The sequence below is a fragment of the Sinocyclocheilus rhinocerous genome, unplaced genomic scaffold (assembly GCF_001515625.1).
Source record: "Sinocyclocheilus rhinocerous isolate Xijiao unplaced genomic scaffold, SAMN03320098_v1.1 scaffold1027, whole genome shotgun sequence".
Classification (NCBI taxonomy): Eukaryota; Metazoa; Chordata; class Actinopteri; order Cypriniformes; family Cyprinidae; genus Sinocyclocheilus; species Sinocyclocheilus rhinocerous.
Window position 1 is genome coordinate 171466 of NW_015660495.1, and position 17622 is coordinate 189087.

Below are 17622 nucleotides of genomic sequence, written 5' to 3' on the forward strand. Positions count from 1 at the left end.
TGAAATCGCATCATATGACCCCTTTAATGCAAACACAATTTCTTATAATAATACTTGTTCTTTTGATTTTGAGGTGAAATATCAGACATTTCTTAAAAGGTACAGTATACTTTACAAAATAACATATTTAATTCAAAAACATCAAATGTATTTTTCAGATTACAGAAACGAGAATTGGATGTAACTGTCAATCATATTAAAATCATGTTAAAAATAGGCTTTAAAAAACAAAAAAAAACAATTTCTTTATATTTTTTTATATTTTCCCTTTGATTTAGAGGTGTAATATGTCTTGAATTACTTGTTTATGTTTAAATGATTGCTATTTAATACATTTTTCTTGAAATTAAATATTTTCTCGAGTTTTACTTTGCTTATAAAAATAGTAAAGAATATTTCTTGTTATATAATGTTCCCATGCAAAAACAAACAATTATCACTTGAATTAAATTACTTTAACATTTTCAAGGTGACCTTGTTGCGCATATTACATGTACTTACTATTGTAATAACAATAAATTATGCATAATTACATGCAAGTAACCCTAAGCCAGTCCCTAATCCTAACCCTAACCATATAGTAAGTACATGTAGTTAATTAATATTACTCAGTACTTAAATGTAGAATTACACTGTAACAAGGACACCTTCAAATAAAGTGCAACCATTTTACATTATTAATATTTAATTAATATTTCTTGAAATTCAATATTTTCTTGACTTTTACTTTGCTCGTTAAAATATCAAATCATATTTTTTTATTATATAATGTTCCCATGCAAAAACAAAAAAACAAACAAACACATTCTTTTGATTTTAGGGTGAACTATGACGGTTTTTGTGTGATTCACATAATTACATAGAATGATCTGAGAGAATGATCTTGGCAATTATTGATGTAAGCTGTTCTATTTTAAAAATCCCATATTGAATGAATGACTCACAAGATAGCAAAGAGCGCTGGCAAGCTGTTTAGCCACAGTAAACTTCCACTGAGGAGTGACGTGCGCCTTCTCTCTGTGCAGGAACACGTCTAATGGGCCGAACTCCACAAACTCCTCCACCATGATGTCTGTTCACGTAACAGCAGTACAGTCAACAGATACATAACGTGTTTGGCGGATGGTAAAAAGTACAGTTTGCATAAAAAAGACAACGAAAACAAATGACGACACTTGCGGCCTTTAAAGAGGAAGTCAAAAAGGGCACAGCACTCACTCTCAGATCCCTTGACTGAAACGCCATGCACAAAGACCAGATGACAGTGTGACACCTGATTCATGAGACTAGCCGTCTCAAAGAATGCCTAGACATGAACACAATCAATGAGACATCATCTGTGCTTTCGCTGGTGTTTACCATACATTATCAGATGACTCTTACTAGTGCTATATCCTTGTGGCTCTGGTCCAGAATTTTAAGGACAACTCGGATGCCTTTCACGTTGCGGTGATTGTTATTAGACTCGTCGTCTTCATCCTCTAGTGAACTGTGAACCTTCAGCCAGCCTGAGTAAATGTTAGTCCTGGTCCCTCGTCCCAAGTGCTGCTCCTGCATCCATCAAATAATGTCAAAAAGAGTTTCTTCAGTCACGGACACTTCATGACCCAGGGGTTAACATTTTTCTCTTTGCTACATGAAGCCCACATCACATTTTTCAAATGATTTATAAAAAAAAAAGGCAACCTCATTCACTGCCATTTTCATCACAAAAAAAAAAAAAAATTTACTTGATGTCAGTGAAGGCCGGAAAATATGAATAAATAAGATATTTTGAAGTTATTTACTTGTTGGTGCTTTTTTTTATTGTTTTTGTTATTGCACAATATATTTTATATCATTTCCAAACTAGCAACATTATGCAAATTAGTAATTAATAATTAATTTAAAAACAAAATTACTCTATTTAGGAAAAAACAATGTTTTATACACTATTTTAATGTTTATTTTGGTCAAAAGTGCCCAAACTTAAAGAAACACTCCAACACATTTGAAATATGAAAAACTACAAGTCTGATATCTAGAGTAGTGCTGTCTGCTTTCATTTTATCAGTGCAACTAATCTACCAAAGTGGAATGCATGAAAAAGCCCCTTATCAATGGTTTGGTACTGTAGTGTTCAGCTCATGAGGATAAAAAGGTGAATGATTGCATGCGATCACATACCTTTGTAATTTCCTTGTCCTTAATTTGATGAAACCGCAGCTGGCTCAGGTTTAGGGCTTCAGAGACTGTTTTAATGCTACTGTTGGCACCCTTTCTCATTACGAGAAGGTTTGATAGCTCTGCAAGACGACCATAAAAACCCGTTAACAGGATGACTCACTAAATGATAAGAATCATGTACTTCTGTGGAATTTTTCCTAATCAGAGATGCACTCCAGGATGACTCAGAGTAGGGCTGCACGATAAATCGCATGCGATATTTAACGCGCATCTTGTCAGAAAGCCGGTTCTGTAATCAGCGGTAAATCTCCATCACGTGCGTGCTTTCACATTGAGCAGCATTAAAGGGTAGAGGTTTGATTGTAAAGTCTGCCAAGCAGCAAATACACACTCACCTCCTAGTCTGGGCAGGCAGCACTTCTTCAAAGTGAAGCTGTCTTCTCCAGACTTCAGCACGAAGGTCTTTAAGCTACTGGTGAGCTCCTTTATGCTGGAGAACTCTTGATCCCAGCCTTCCAGTTTGAACGTGGAGCCCTTCTGTGTAATTCTGAACTGTTTGTATGTTGGATTTTCTCCATCCTGTCATAATCCAAGTCAATCAGAGATATACATTTACATTTAAAGGATGTAGCCACAGACATTTTTTTTTTCTGTATTGTGACGTCCATCTGTGAAACTGGTCATCAAAAAAGAAAAAACGTACTGTAGGGTGGGGACTTCGGTCTATGAAATGATTGTTTAAAGATATATTTTTGCCATTTTTGCCTTTATTATGATAGGACAGTTTAGGGCTGACAGGAAGCGAAGTGGAAGAGAGAAAGAGGGGGATGGGATAAAGGCCATGTGATTGATTGAGAATAGAGTCATCTTTTGTTGCACAATGATATACGGCAACCACTAAAAGATCCTTCGCACTGTGTGCCACTAGCAATTATACACGACAAAGTGGCATGATTCTCACAAACAAGCTTGCCTCTTCCACTGAAAATTAATTGTAGACTCACAGTTGCCACCTATCTAAGTCAAGCCAAGGCAAGTTTGCCGGTCTATCAAGTTAATTCTTTCACATGCATCAGCTTAATTATTAAGCACCACTAATAACACTTCACCAGCGTTGGGGAGTGACTAGTTACATGTAATGCCATTACGTAATTTAATTACACACTAAATGTAATTGTAATCAGTAACAGTTACTGAGAAAAAATATGTAATTAAATTACAGTTACTTATGAAAACGATTACAAAGGGGGTTACATCTGAATCTTTTCTGTAAAAAGCTGCCTTTGCCTATTTTTGATGTGCACAATGTCTCTTGCCATTTAAAGGCTTTTAGTTAGCTGATGCTATTCTGATGCTTTTGATTGGTTCTCTTGTATGAATTTGCAGAGCAGCACGTCTGCCCATTACATCAATCCACATTGCCGCTGAAAGCTTTAGGCTACAACCTGTCTGAGACTTGCCACCACGACAAGTGAAAAAACCCCCCAAAAAAACCCAGAACAATCTCAAAGTAAAAAGAGGTGCTAACGTCTGATTTAAATTATTATAATCTTGCGTTTAGTGTTGAGTACTACTATAAGGTTAACCCTGCCTGGTTTAGATGTTCGAAAATGATTAACAGTTGAAAACATTCATTAGAAAAGTAATCAAATGTAATCAGTTACAATACTTTAATGAAGTAATTGAAATAGTTACACTACTTATTACATTTTAGATATGGTAACTTGTAATCTGTAACCTATTACATTTCCAAAGTAACCTTCCCAACACTTAACATATTTCACATTCATTTCACAATTCAATCAAACTGTCAGAGTTAACATAAAAACCCGTAACTAGAGCATTACCTTTGTCCGACTCAGAGATGCCAGGATTATGCGATGGTAATCCAAAACACTCCAGCGCACAATAAACGCTCCCTCCTCTGCTTCTTTCTTCAGTTTTTGGAGCACAAACTCATCTCTAAGAGCAAGATAAAGAGTGAACACATCAATAGAAATGGTGGAAGACCACATGGCTGCATGTGGAAATGTGAGGGACGTACAGTATGGGACCATGCAGGTCATTGGTCCCACTGAGAACCACTCTGGGCGGAGCCACTTCGTGACAAAGATAATGATGTGCGTCGGTTGTAAGGCGGAAATATCCATCCAGCATTGAAACCAGAGAGCGAGCCTGAAGACTGGAGCCCAAACGCATGTCCTGGAACACAAATATATATAGGTGAGTCACGTACAATACGAACACAAAAGATGGAAACCAAATACAGCTTTACCAGACTGTTTACCATTGACATGTTGTCTTGCCGACTGATGCAGACGTTTATGCCCTGAATGGCAATATGAGAGATCTCAGGGAAGTCACAGAAGGTGCTCCAGTTGTCCATTTCCTGTTCATCGGGTGGCTGTGCTTCTCTGTTTTGACTAGGATTATAGTCATTCCCCTGGAAAGTGGGAAGAATTTAACAGTACAGTTCTATTAGCGAAGACGAAGGTTAAAGTCCCCATGAAATCAAAATTTAAGTTTTTTGGGTGTTAGTATCAATATGTTAGTCTTAAGGTTATCTATAAGGCAGTGTGCTCCAAAACAGTGACAAAATTCACATTTAGAAGATATAAGCATTCAAAGCTTGCAGTTCGTCACTTCCGCCAAAACAGCTCAACGATTTTTTTTGACGTCACATCGTACTTCATCTTCTCATCAAATCTTCTGACCAATCAAACGCTCTCTAGAATCCGAAGCACCCGCCCCCTTCACTATAAATAGACGCTGAAGCGCCGACTGAGACCGGTCACTTGTTCACAGTGTAGTATTTCCTGTACAGTGAATGGCTCGAAGTGCACAATGTAGGCGATAGGGAACGATTCAGACAGTGTAAATATGCTTTTGATTGGTGCAAATGAGGTCTGGTTTCACGTTGTTTCACACGAACTGCGGCAGCACACACAGTCTGATCCGGACTTTGGCTCCGGTCCAAAGACCCAATCGCACGGAGCGGATCATATGCGCGAGTCGGCATATATTAAACACTTTTAAAACTACACAGCTTCAGCTTCTGCGTGTTTCAAAGCACTTCAGGGGACCTTTAACTATGTACTTCATCATCTTACCCATTGTGCTGATGTCTTCCTCCACCATATGCCTGCTGAGCCAGACACTCTGATCTCATAAGTAGGTTGACCGTTCCCAGTTTCCTCAGAGGGAGCCTGTGTTCGGGAGGCATTGAGGTACGACCCACTGCCATCTCCATCAGCTCTCAGGTCAAGATTGAACACAGGGAAGGTCTCGACACCAAAATTTGGTGCCAGGCGCTCCAGTGTGGATATATACTTGTACACAACCTCTTGCGATCCAAGTTTTCCCATGCCCACTGTGTGCTGCTGGAAAGTTTTCACAAAGTTCGTGAACACACGTCGAATACGGAACCTCGTCAGGACGTTGTTCCGGGCAATGTGTCGGGAAAAGGATTGAGGGATGCAATGGAGAAAGCTGAAGGATAGAGCACAGACACGTTAATATGCTTGATGGAGCTATTATCAATACTGTAATGGCTATCAGCATTATTAAATATTGTACATTTTAAAGTGCTCCATTATAAAATGCACTTATGTACTGCAGAGTTTTAGATACAGCTACCTAACTAAACTATTTTATAATCTGGACAACATATTTAAAGAGGTTCACATTATAAGGAATACATTTTTATTAATGTAGCTTAATGTAGTATGAAAGCATATTGTAACTTCCTCCTTTGTGAACAAAAAAAGACTACTTATTGAAAACATGCTAGAAAAATGCCTCATTCTGTACTATGGCAGCTTGTTGACATCTGATGAATTATATTTGGACACACCCACTTTTACACATCAGCAATGGCTATTTAATGTTCAGAAACTGGCCTGTCTGTGTGTGTAGCACATACAGCTCTGCATTTCATATACAAATAAACAAAGATTTATTTTTAACAAGATGCCTGATCATTTTAGTATGACTTTCATACTTTGTAGCACATTTGTGACCCTGGACCACAAAACCAGTCATAAGGGTCAATTTTTTAAAATTAAGATTTATTTTATTTATTTATCTGAATAAACCAGCTTTCCATTGATGTATGGTTTGTTAGGATAGGACAATATTTGGCTGAGATACAACTATTTGAAAATCTGGAATCTGAGGGTGCAAAAAAATCAAAATATTGAGAAAATCGCCTTTAAAGTTGTCCAAATGAAGTTAATAGCAATGCATGTTACTAATCAAAAATTAAGTTTTTATATATTTACGGTAGGAAATTAACTAAATATCTTCATGGAACATGATCTTTACTTAATATCCTAATGATTTTTGGTATAAAAGAAAAAGATCATTTTGACCCATACAAAGTATTTTTGGCTATTGCTACAAATATACCCCAGCGACTTAAGACTGGTTTTGTGGTCGAGGGTCACATTTGAAGGATGACACAGTTAAAAACTGCATTTGACACAACAAACCTTCAGCTTGTTAGTGACTGCAGGAAAGCGCTATAATTCAATGTATTTTCCATTGTATTTCATATACAATGAGAGTAATCACTTAGAATTCAACAAGACACAGTAGCATATGAGAGAGGGTGGGAAAAGTCACTAACTAAACTGTGACTTTGTGTTCAGAAAAAAAAAAAAACTTACTAAAATTATGTTAATCATTTTGTAAGATAGGACTTTAAAGACAGCAGCTTTATAAATTATAACATTATAACAAATTATAACATTCTTCAATAACATATCTTTTAATTAACTTCCTCTTTAAACAGCTTTGTTTCAAATCTTTCTCTGAACAGTAAAGAAAGCTGAAGCCCGCACCTGGTCTGCTTGGCCACATCCTGTAGAGAAGAGCCACTCTGCAGTGCTGTGTAAGAGAGGTGAAGCACAGCCAAACCTAGGCATTCATTCTTAAAGCGACTGATCTCTTCCTCTCCCCTCACTGCATCCAAACATGTCAAGTCATTCACAAAATCATATTTAGCCTGGTAAGAGAATCAACAAAATCAACTTAAAAGACTTAGACAATTTAAAGAATTCTTTGGACAGTAATTAGTACATAAAAGTAGCTAAATACAATTTATCATCGAATTTATCATCATTTAGTTTTTCTACTATTGTTACATTATTATTGTTATACTTTTTTTTCAAAACTTGAAGTGAAGTGTGAAAAAAAAAAAAAAATCACACATTATGTTCAATAAAGACCAAAAGATCCCATATGCAATCTAAAAAGTTTTACTGTCAAACTTACATGGTGGCACACAAAGGCAATGTGCACAAAAAGATTATTTTCAGTGCGTATTGTCCAGTTACAGTAAAGCAATGTAATGCCTTAACATCAGAATAAAGATAAAACATCACTAAAGATAAAAGTAAAAAGAAAGTAAGTCTGTCAAACATTGTGCTGTCCCTGGCTGTGTGTAGAACCTGCAGCTCTGCATGTCTTTCTGATGCCAATGTCACAAAGCTCAGGTTTATTGTTCAAGTTGTAATGAAATGTGACACACCCGAGTGTAACATATTATTGAAAGAGAAAACAAAATATAGGGTGGGGACTTGATTCTATAAATCGGATGTTAATAGGATTTCTGTCATTTTCACTGGAAGGTCCAGTTCTGACATTTTGAGTAAACATCACAAGGTTACAATTATTTTTAAATGTACCATGTACAAGGATGAATCATTTACAATTAGATCTATAACATGCATTTAGAAAATGAGTAAATTTGCATTGCATGGCGAATTTAACAACAACAACTCATTTTAGCCTGACATTATCTGGCACCTTTTAGTGCATGGTTTGTTTTATGAATCTGTCCTAAAGTAATGCAAAGCATTACAAACTACATTCTAAATTATCTTGGATGCCAACATTAGGAGGAAACATTATAATAAGACCCTCACAAGGACAGATTATTTAGTTTGAGTAATGCAGGTGTTTCATGATCGCTAGAGATCGCTGTTCAGTCTAGAAAGAAATATCTCAAAAACAGTGACGCTATAGCATTTCAGTAATATCTCTCGCAAGTTATTTTTAGAGATTGTAAAAATCACCTGAGCAAAGAGGTATTCCAGGGAGGTCATCTCCAGCAAAGGAGACGTCACCGGCTCTGCCCCTGTTCCAGTCCGTAATGCATGACGTGTCACTACCGGTTCCTTTTCACCTAATCCGTGCCAGTTTCGGAAGTAAAATCTAAGAAGCAATAAAGTTTATTGATGTTTAACACCATTCAAGCACAATACATATCTGTATGCATATTGCATAAATCTCTTCATGTGCACACAATCTCATATTTACCTCATACGGAAATGCAACAAAAGGCCAGACTGGTCTTCTGCATTAAATTTGTGATTTGGACTGTACCAACATGAAGATGCCGGGTCATACAGAGCAAACAAGGCATGACAGACTGGAGTGATCCCTGAGGAAGGCAGAAAACATTTTAGATGGCTGAGAGCAAAGAAAATTCAAGCTTTTACTGGCACCCACACCCAAACCTACCCACAGCCTTTGCTGCGAAGATGGTGAGATCTTCAGCAGTCACCTCACCCTCCTTGTAAGACAGGCAGCGCTCTCCCTCTTTGGTCCAGAACAGAAACACATGGACCCCTGGACCCTCACACTGTCCTGTGAATGTGTGAGCTTTGGATTTTTTTGAACATCCTCGTCGAGACATTATACATCGAGTTCAGCACCTGGGTCAACAATATAGAAGAACGTTCACAATTAAAACAGTGAAGAACGTCTGGTTTAAAACACTTGTGTCAAGATCTTACAAATGTAGTCTTCGTATTGGTTTCATATGATTTCGAAACATTTGTACCATCTTCAACAAAAGTTTACATTTAATCACACTAATAATATCATATGTTGTAACAGGGTTCCCACACCTTGGTTAACTTAAAATTCAAGGACCTTTCAAGGATTTTCGAGGTCCAATACCCTCAAATTCAAGGACTTAATGTGGGGACACATTTCAAGTGAGATCAAGGTTACACCATGTTAACCTTGTAAGATGCATTGGTACAGTTTTCATGTGTCAAACACAACCATGCAAAAAAAGCATTTTATTTTTTTTTTGCATTTATTTTTGGCCATATGACAGAGATCTGATATTCTATTTGTCGTATTTCTGTTTTGCATAAAACTGAAGAATATTCGGTACATCCTATACTGTATTCTAAAATGATCTGATATTAACTTTTGCATGGATTTTATTGAAAAGAGCTTAGGCTCATGTAACCAGAAGTTTTAAGATATATGAATATGCTTTTAAGTTTTTCTTGCCTCATGGGTTAACATTATCTTAACAAGCAAAGCAATTCAACATTAATATCACGGTGTGTCTGTGAAACGTTGAGGTACCATCGTAGTAGTTTCATACGCGCGTGAACGTCATGGCAACGTACAACCATTTAATCACACTAATAATATCATATGTTGTAACAGGGTTCCCACACCTTGGTTAACTTAAAATTCAAGGACCTTTCAAGGATTTTCGAGGTCCAATACCCTCAAATTCAAGGACTTAATGTGGGGACACATTTCAAGTGAGATCAAGGTTACACCATGTTAACCTTGTAAGATGCATTGGTACAGTTTTCATGTGTCAAACACAACCATGCAAAAAAAGCATTTTATTTTTTTTTTGCATTTATTTTTGGCCATATGACAGAGATCTGATATTCTATTTGTCGTATTTCTGTTTTGCATAAAACTGAAGAATATTCGGTACATCCTATACTATATTCTAAAATGATCTGATATTAACTTTTGCATGGATGGTATTGAAAAGAGCTTAGGCTCATGTAACCAGAAGTTTTAAGATATATGAATATGCTTTTAAGTTTTTCTTGCCTCAAGGGTTAACATTATCTTAACAAGCAAAGCAATTCAACATTAATTTCACGGTGTGTCTGTGAAACGTTAAGGTACCATTGTAGTAGTTTCGTGCGCGCGTGAACGTCATGGCAACGTACAACTATGGCAAGCCAAAAGAGTCAGAATTACGCTATAGATAAATCGCATTTACATATTACATTTACATACACTATATCGTTGACTTGATTGCACCGAAACTATTTAAACTTTGAACTGGATGATGACATCACTGAATTCAATGATGAACTGCCTTTAAGTGAAAAATGAGTGTTTACTATTGTCACTTTGCATTATTGACACACTATTTTCCTAATTAATGCTGTACAATTGCTTTGACACAATCTGTATTGTTAAAAGTGCTATATAAATAAAGGTGACTTGACTTGACATACAAAACGCTGTTTTTTCCGGCGTTTTTAAACAGCATTAGCGCCGTCAAATACGCCGTCCTGATAGCAGACGCCATAAAAAAAACGTGCGTAAACGGTAAAAAACGCCTGCTTAACGGCATAAATTTAAATCTGACTTTTTTGGCTTGCCATATACAACACAAAGTATCTCACGCGGGAAACACTTAACGTAGCACGTAACTAACGTAAATCAAGCAAGCTAGTATGCATAGGTCATAAAGTGTTGGAGAAATAACACCTTAGCGGACCAGAGGGAATAATATGGAATTTTTTCCAGAAAACTTCTTGCACAAAATAAATTCAAGCACTTTCAAGGACCTGTATCTATGTACGTTTATTTTCAAAAACTTTCCAGGGCCTTGAATTTTTTTTTTCAGATTCACAAACTTTCAAGGATTTCAAGGACCCGTGGGAACCCTGTTGTAACCATCAAGTAAAAGCATTAACACTCAAAAATTATCTTAAAAACAGGCTCTTCTTAGAGCATACAAGACGTAAGTCTGTGTATACATTAATTGCATTTTTGATGTATTTATGAAAAATTATTTAATCCAGACAAAAAGAAAATTGTGTCTCAGCTATCACATTGTGAGAAGTCCTCTAGTCCTCAACCACAATCTTACAGACGATAAAACAACATCATTTGTTTTAAGAGAACGGGGGTAGCAGGTTAAGCAACTTGGGTGAGCGACCCAGGTAAGCATAAAAAGATACTTAACCTTTTGGTTCCCATAGCAACTTATTTTCTAAACGAGACTTGCTCCATTGAGCACATACATTTAATTTTGATGAGTCTCCAGTGGGTGTGACAACTCACATTATGCATAATATTATATAGGCCTAGTTATATTTTCTTAATTATAAAGCAGTTTTATAACATGATGTTTATTTTATTTTACCCTCACAAATCTTAAAACATTTTCTCATCTCAACCATCGTGGATCTGCATTCAAAAGTGTATTTATTTATTTAGCAACCAGACCTTTTCTATGCAGTGTATTTCTAGAATAAAAAGCACAGACTATTTTAGATCAATCAATAATTTTTAAATTTATCCATCTAGCACCAAACAGTATAAATTTTCTTCACAGTACTGTTGTAGTCAAGACTAAACCGAGGTCAAGTCAAGACCAAGACCAAGGCAGGGTGAGACTGAATCAAGACCAAGACCACATGAGCACTTCCTCTGAAATATCCACATTTACTGCCTGTCTTGATAAAATAATAAAAAGTAATTGAAAATATCCCTTTTCCTTTGGTTACTATTAACTTATCTTTATTCAACGAAATATAACATTTTAAATATAGAAATATAACGGAAAAACAAAATGCTACTTTTAAATATGAAACTAAAACCACCTGTAGGTGGCAGCAAATCAATTAATGAGTGAGTCACGGAATGATTTATTCAACCGATTCGTTCAAAGTAGCTCATTCATTCAGTAGCGAACCACAGGTGTGTGTTACTGGGAAATGCACAACAATTCGACTACGAATTTGTTTGGAACTATTTTTGTTGGCAAAATAGAGCAATAAAGTTAACATGACACAAAAACTGTAATCGACTTTTCTTCCCTATTGTGACGTATGTCTGACTGAAGTGAAGTGACGTGTGGCCAAGTATGGTGACCCATACTCAGAATTTGTGCTCTGCATTTAACCCATCCAAGTGCACACACACAGCAGTGAACACACACACACACCGTGAACACACACCCGGAGCAGTGGGCAGTCATATTGCTGTGTTGGGGGTTCGGTGCCTTGCTCAAGGGTCTCACCTCAGTCGTGGTATTGAAGGTGGAAGAGAGCGCTGGTTATTAATCCGCGAGCTTCGGGTTACAAGTCCGACTCTCTATATATTAGGCCACGACTGCCTTAACTTGAAAGGACTTCTCAAGTGAGAAAAAATGTAGGGTGGGATTTCATTTTGTCGGTAATTGATTGGTTTGTTGGATAATTGTTGTTTAGCTGCGATCTGCAATGTTGCTTTTAAGAAAGGGATTATGGAGAATAAGTGTTGTTTTGCAAGAGGGAGGTGTTTTTGATCGAAGATTTTGAGGGCACATGAAAAAAAAAATGAAAAAAAAAACTAGAGATTAGGCCTAAATGTCGCAATACTCCATATAAAAAAAAAACAAGAACTGTCCATTTTGATTTCATGTTGTCTTTAAAATGAAATAATTGCACAACTGTAGCAGTAGGTGGCGATATGCAATAAGAATGTAAATTGCCATTAAACAAAAGAAGAAACGACTCTCTATATATTAGGCCACGACTGCCTTAACTTGAAAGGACTTCTCAAGTGAGAAAAAATGTAGGGTGGGATTTCATTTTGTCGGTAATTGATTGGTTTGTTGGATAATTGTTGTTTAGCTGCGATCTGCAATGTTGCTTTTAAGAAAGGGATTATGGAGAATAAGTGTTGTTTTGCAAGAGGGAGGTGTTTTTGATCGAAGATTTTGAGGGCACATGAAAAAAAAAAAATGAAAAAAAAAAATAGAGATTAGGCCTAAATGTCGCAATACTCCATATAAAAAAAAAACAAGAACTGTCCATTTTGATTTCATGTTGTCTTTAAAATGAAATAATTGCACAACTGTAGCAGTAGGTGGCGATATGCAATAAGAATGTAAATTGCCATTAAACAAAAGAAGAAAGAACTATGGCCAGAGACGGTAACATCAACTTGGATCACGTGTGCCTTGATAACCAATCACATTACAGCCTTGACATCACTGAATTTCTGTCTGAGATGTACGACAGTCAATCCCTGTTTACAAATACCATAGAAATGAATGAGAAGTGCCGTAAACCTAATTCTACCTGTCGCAAAATTGTCCCTGACTTCTCTCATAAAACAGCTTTTTTCAGTGTAAATAGATACATCAAAAAGAATATTTAATGGCAAACATGTTGAAGATTATCCACAAGCTGTTGATTCATTAAATGATAAGCCATTTTTGCGTAGTGCAGAGTCTCCTCCACTGACATCAATAAAAAGACCTCTGGTCTCCTTTCCTCATCGCAGCATTGCACTTTTTTGCTAACCTTGGAGGCTTGCCTTAAAGCGGGTTTGCTATGGCACACCTCTTCTAAATGTCTGTTTCCATGGTGAGTGGTGACGCTCCGATTCGGCATTCTGTCTTTGTGTTTTCATTGTGAACCCTGAGTTCCAAACTCTGAGTTGACTCGGTTAACTCCTGAATTTGTTTTCTATAACCGAGAGTAAACAAAGTTTGGGTCAATCAACTGCAGGGGTGATTTTAGGATTTCAGTCATAGGGAGCTCACCCCTCAATGATAAAAAAATGAAAAAAAAAACTAGAGATTAGGCCTAAATGTCGCAATACTCCATATAAAAAAAAAACAAGAACTGTCCATTTTGATTTCATGTTGTCTTTAAAATGAAATAATTGCACAACTGTAGCAGTATGTGGCGATATGCATTAAGAATGTAAATTGCCATTAAACAAAAGAAGAAAGAACTATGGCATTCTGTCTTTGTGTTTTCATTGTGAACCCTGAGTTCCAAACTCTGAGTTGACTCAGTTAACTCCTGAATTTGTTTTCTATAACCGAGAGTAAACAAAGTTTGGGTCAATCAACTGCAGGGGTGATTTTAGGATTTCAGTCATAGGGAGCTCACCCCTCAATGATAAAAATAAAGATAGAAATATGAGTAACATCACTTGTGATTACTGAGCTAAATACGAGATTAATTCCTTCTTCCATGTAAAAACAAGGTACAAACACACACGCACAGAACACAGAAATGCACAAACATGTTTTTTTTCTGGTATATTGGCTGGTTTACATTGGCTAAAAAATAGGCGCTAGGTTTTAATGAGGGAGTCATTCAACCAACCGATTTGTTCTAGCAGCTGATTCATTCAGGAGCGAAGCAAGTGAATGTCTTCACGAATGTGTCGTTGAATCACTGACTCACCTGATTTATTCAAAAATACAGATTCATTCGATAACGAAATACTGTTGCGTGTTGCTCAGCGTTGTGCAACAGTTCTGTTGTGGCTTAGTTGGAACTATTTTTGTTTGTGAAATTGAGCAAAAACATACAATATTGTGTCTAAAATGTAATTCACACACAGTGCCCACATATGAATATGAATGCTGTGTGCATTCTAATAGGCTACCTGATGAAGCAAAGGCATGTTTTTTGTAGAGTGAAAACAGTTTTGCATTGCTCTTGCATTAGATTATGTAAACTGCATTCATAACAACGTACTGCACAGATGCAGGTGTCACGACAGCCTCTTAATAAATGCACACATCTTGTCATCTGCTTCTGTGTAGTTGGCACTGCCGATTGAAGAATGCGTTGAATAACAAAGACTCAGCTGAGAAAGGTGTCGAAGTGAAATATCTGAAAATAGTGCTGCCTGCCGTCTTCATAACATGAGTTTTAAAGGGGCTGAGGCAAATTAATCACAAATAATTCAAAGGGCTGGGTAGAATTTTAGGAGGGCTGAAGCCCTTCCAAAAAGGGGCCTAGTAACGCCTCTGATTAACCAAGAGTTCAGGGTTAATGTGACGGCACGTTAACACTCCTTTTTGGAAAACACCCCCATACTTGACGGTTATTCTCTAGAACAATATCTAGAGAATGTGTCTATGACACATGTGTGTCTATTGGCGCTTTTCCACTGCGTGGTACGGCTCGGCACGGTTCAACTCGGCACGGTTTGCGTTTCCACTGCAGTTCAGTATCGCTTTAGAGTGGGCGGGATTATTCACATGTCGTTATAGTTGCGCCGCCTCTACTACCACGACTCCTAAAAAAAACGTTTTTGTCTTTCAGAGGTTTGACTCGGTCACTGACATCATCAAGTTCCACTCCATTTTTCCCATCGTGGTACCAGGTACTGTACCCAGTGGAAAACCCCCCAAAAGTGAACCGTACCGAGCCGTACCATGCAGTGGAAAAGCGCCATATGACACACACAAGGCAATACTATGGGATTCGTGCAAAATGTTAAAGATTTTTTGCACTTTTTGTACAAAATATACAATTTTGTAATGTCAAGATGCTACCAATGATTAAATGTTTTACATTGTATACTTTAAAATATTTAATATTTTACATTAAATATTTAACATTAAACATTAAATATTTAACATTAAAATATAATATTTTACATTAAACATATTTTTTCCAACACATTTGCCAAATTTGGTTGTATTACTATTTCATTCTACATTCTAAGACATGATAATCATGAGATTAATTATTTACTTTATTTTATTCATGTTAGAGATTTCTTTCCTAGGGTTTTTAACAGCCCTCGGAATGCTAATAAGAAATACAAATAAAATCTGCTTATAGTTTGATAGGAAAAAAACAAAAACAAAACATTTATTTCAAGTTCAACTCTCCTTTCTAGTGACGTAAATGCATTTATGAATAGTAGTTTAGAGTGTGTTTTCTGTAATATGCTCCAATACAACTGCTTTGAAAAAATATTTATTGTGACGATACACAAATAAATTTGCATTGAACTGAAAACGTTTCTCTTCAGATTGATGATACATCTAACATCAATAGCTGTAACATCTCAGATACACTCCTAGCTTAATACTTAATACTACTAATACTTCTATTGCTTCTATTGTCATCAGTTGTAAGTCGCTTTGGATAAAAGCATCTGCTAAATGACTAAATGTAAATGTAATACGTATTAATATTAAACTTAAGTGGATACTTTGCACATAATATTTCAATAATTTGCTTAAGTTTTAGTACAGAGACAATAAAAGAGCTAATTATTAAATTTTGCAAACAACAAGTTGTATTTTGTAATAGTTATAGCTTACTAGTGTTGTTAGTTGGCTATAATTATATTTTGTACAGTAACTTAATGCTATTGTATACCTTAAACACAGCGATGTTCTTATATTTTAGGAAGGAGTCCCTCTCAAGGAGATTACCTTATTTGAGGGTCCATCAAATAGTCTGAGACCTCTAATGTAAGACACATCATAAACGTACTATTAATATAACATGCTGTACTGCTGTAATGGCCGTGGTTGGCAAGTCTCAGAAGATGTGGTCTTAGATTTCCAAAAACTGATCGATCATGTCGGCAAAGGCCAACTATTACTATTACTAAATCAATAATGTGTTTACTGTCCTATTATGTAGGTGCAAATTAGCGATAAACAACCTTCCTTAAAGAAAATTACATATAAGCTACTTCCTGTTTCACATTACAGCCCCGCTGGGCAACTACCTGATCTCATTTAAATGTTAAAAATAATTGGTAAAAAGTGTTGAAAACTGCTCATGAGTTGGTATTTACCTACAGCCAGATGAACGACGGTGTTTATCTCACACAGTGTTTAGTTGTCCTCTTATTACAGGATTCACATCTCTAGCCACTGACGCGCACAGAAGACATTGCGTATTTTCACTCTCGCTACGTGAAGCCTCCCAAGTATGAGAAGAAGAAGAAGACGCGTCACATTCTGTACATAGACTGCGTGCCAAAACGAGTGAGCTGCCTACTTAGAAATGACAGGGGCGTGTGAAAAATGCTGTCTGTATATTCAGTTCGAACGCTATTGAGACGCCGCCAGCAAGTGTTTTCGTCCACGAGCTCTTCAAATTAAGAGTTCTTAAATGGCAAATATTTTACCCTAAACACACACATAAATAAGGTTTAGATACAATTTAGGTATAATAATACACTTTTTATTTTATAAATAAATAAATGAAAAAAAAAATCAATCTAGATTTTGAAACTGTCCCCAACATGTAAAATGACCGAACACAGTTGGTTTTGTTTTTAGGTGCCATTTATCTGAAATCAGTTACCACAATTATTAATAGTAGTAAACGTATAGACGAATTTTGTGATGCGCAGAATTACATTTTTAGATTTTTATCTAATTTATTACCTATTCAATTCACAAAAATAAATATTAATGCATGCTAATATATATCAAATTATTCTATTGTAAGAATGATTTTATATTTCATTTATATTATACTATAAATAAAAATTTAATTCATTTTATTCTCATATTCTGCTTACTGACTGTAATTGTTGAGATTATATATATATATATATATATTAAATAGCCTATTTAAGTAAATTCAATAAAACGCCACAAAGACTTATGCAAAT

General features: G+C 36.1%; 1 protein-coding gene across 2 annotated transcripts in view; it reads right to left on the reverse strand.

Annotated features, from left to right (window-relative positions):
* LOC107725015 (non-receptor tyrosine-protein kinase TYK2) overlaps positions 1-17025 on the reverse strand; it is a 25257-nt gene extending 8232 nt beyond the window's left edge. Inside the window, exons 1-14 of one of the 2 annotated variants that reach the window (XM_016534134.1) lie at positions 16799-17025; positions 8692-8885; positions 8488-8611; positions 8244-8382; positions 7008-7171; positions 5277-5655; positions 4454-4609; positions 4211-4368; positions 4014-4128; positions 2562-2745; positions 2167-2285; positions 1384-1551; positions 1219-1306; positions 945-1072 (exon numbers count right to left, since the gene is read on the reverse strand). In XM_016534134.1, the coding sequence (XP_016389620.1) occupies positions 945-1072; positions 1219-1306; positions 1384-1551; positions 2167-2285; positions 2562-2745; positions 4014-4128; positions 4211-4368; positions 4454-4609; positions 5277-5655; positions 7008-7171; positions 8244-8382; positions 8488-8611; positions 8692-8866 (2097 nt within the window). In that variant the 5' untranslated portion in view covers positions 8867-8885; positions 16799-17025. Of the gene's footprint in view, positions 1-944; positions 1073-1218; positions 1307-1383; positions 1552-2166; positions 2286-2561; positions 2746-4013; positions 4129-4210; positions 4369-4453; positions 4610-5276; positions 5656-7007; positions 7172-8243; positions 8383-8487; positions 8612-8691; positions 8886-16794 lie in introns of both variants that reach the window. The other variant, XM_016534133.1, reaches the window with a different exon arrangement.
* Between the last annotated feature and the right edge of the window lie 597 nt (positions 17026-17622).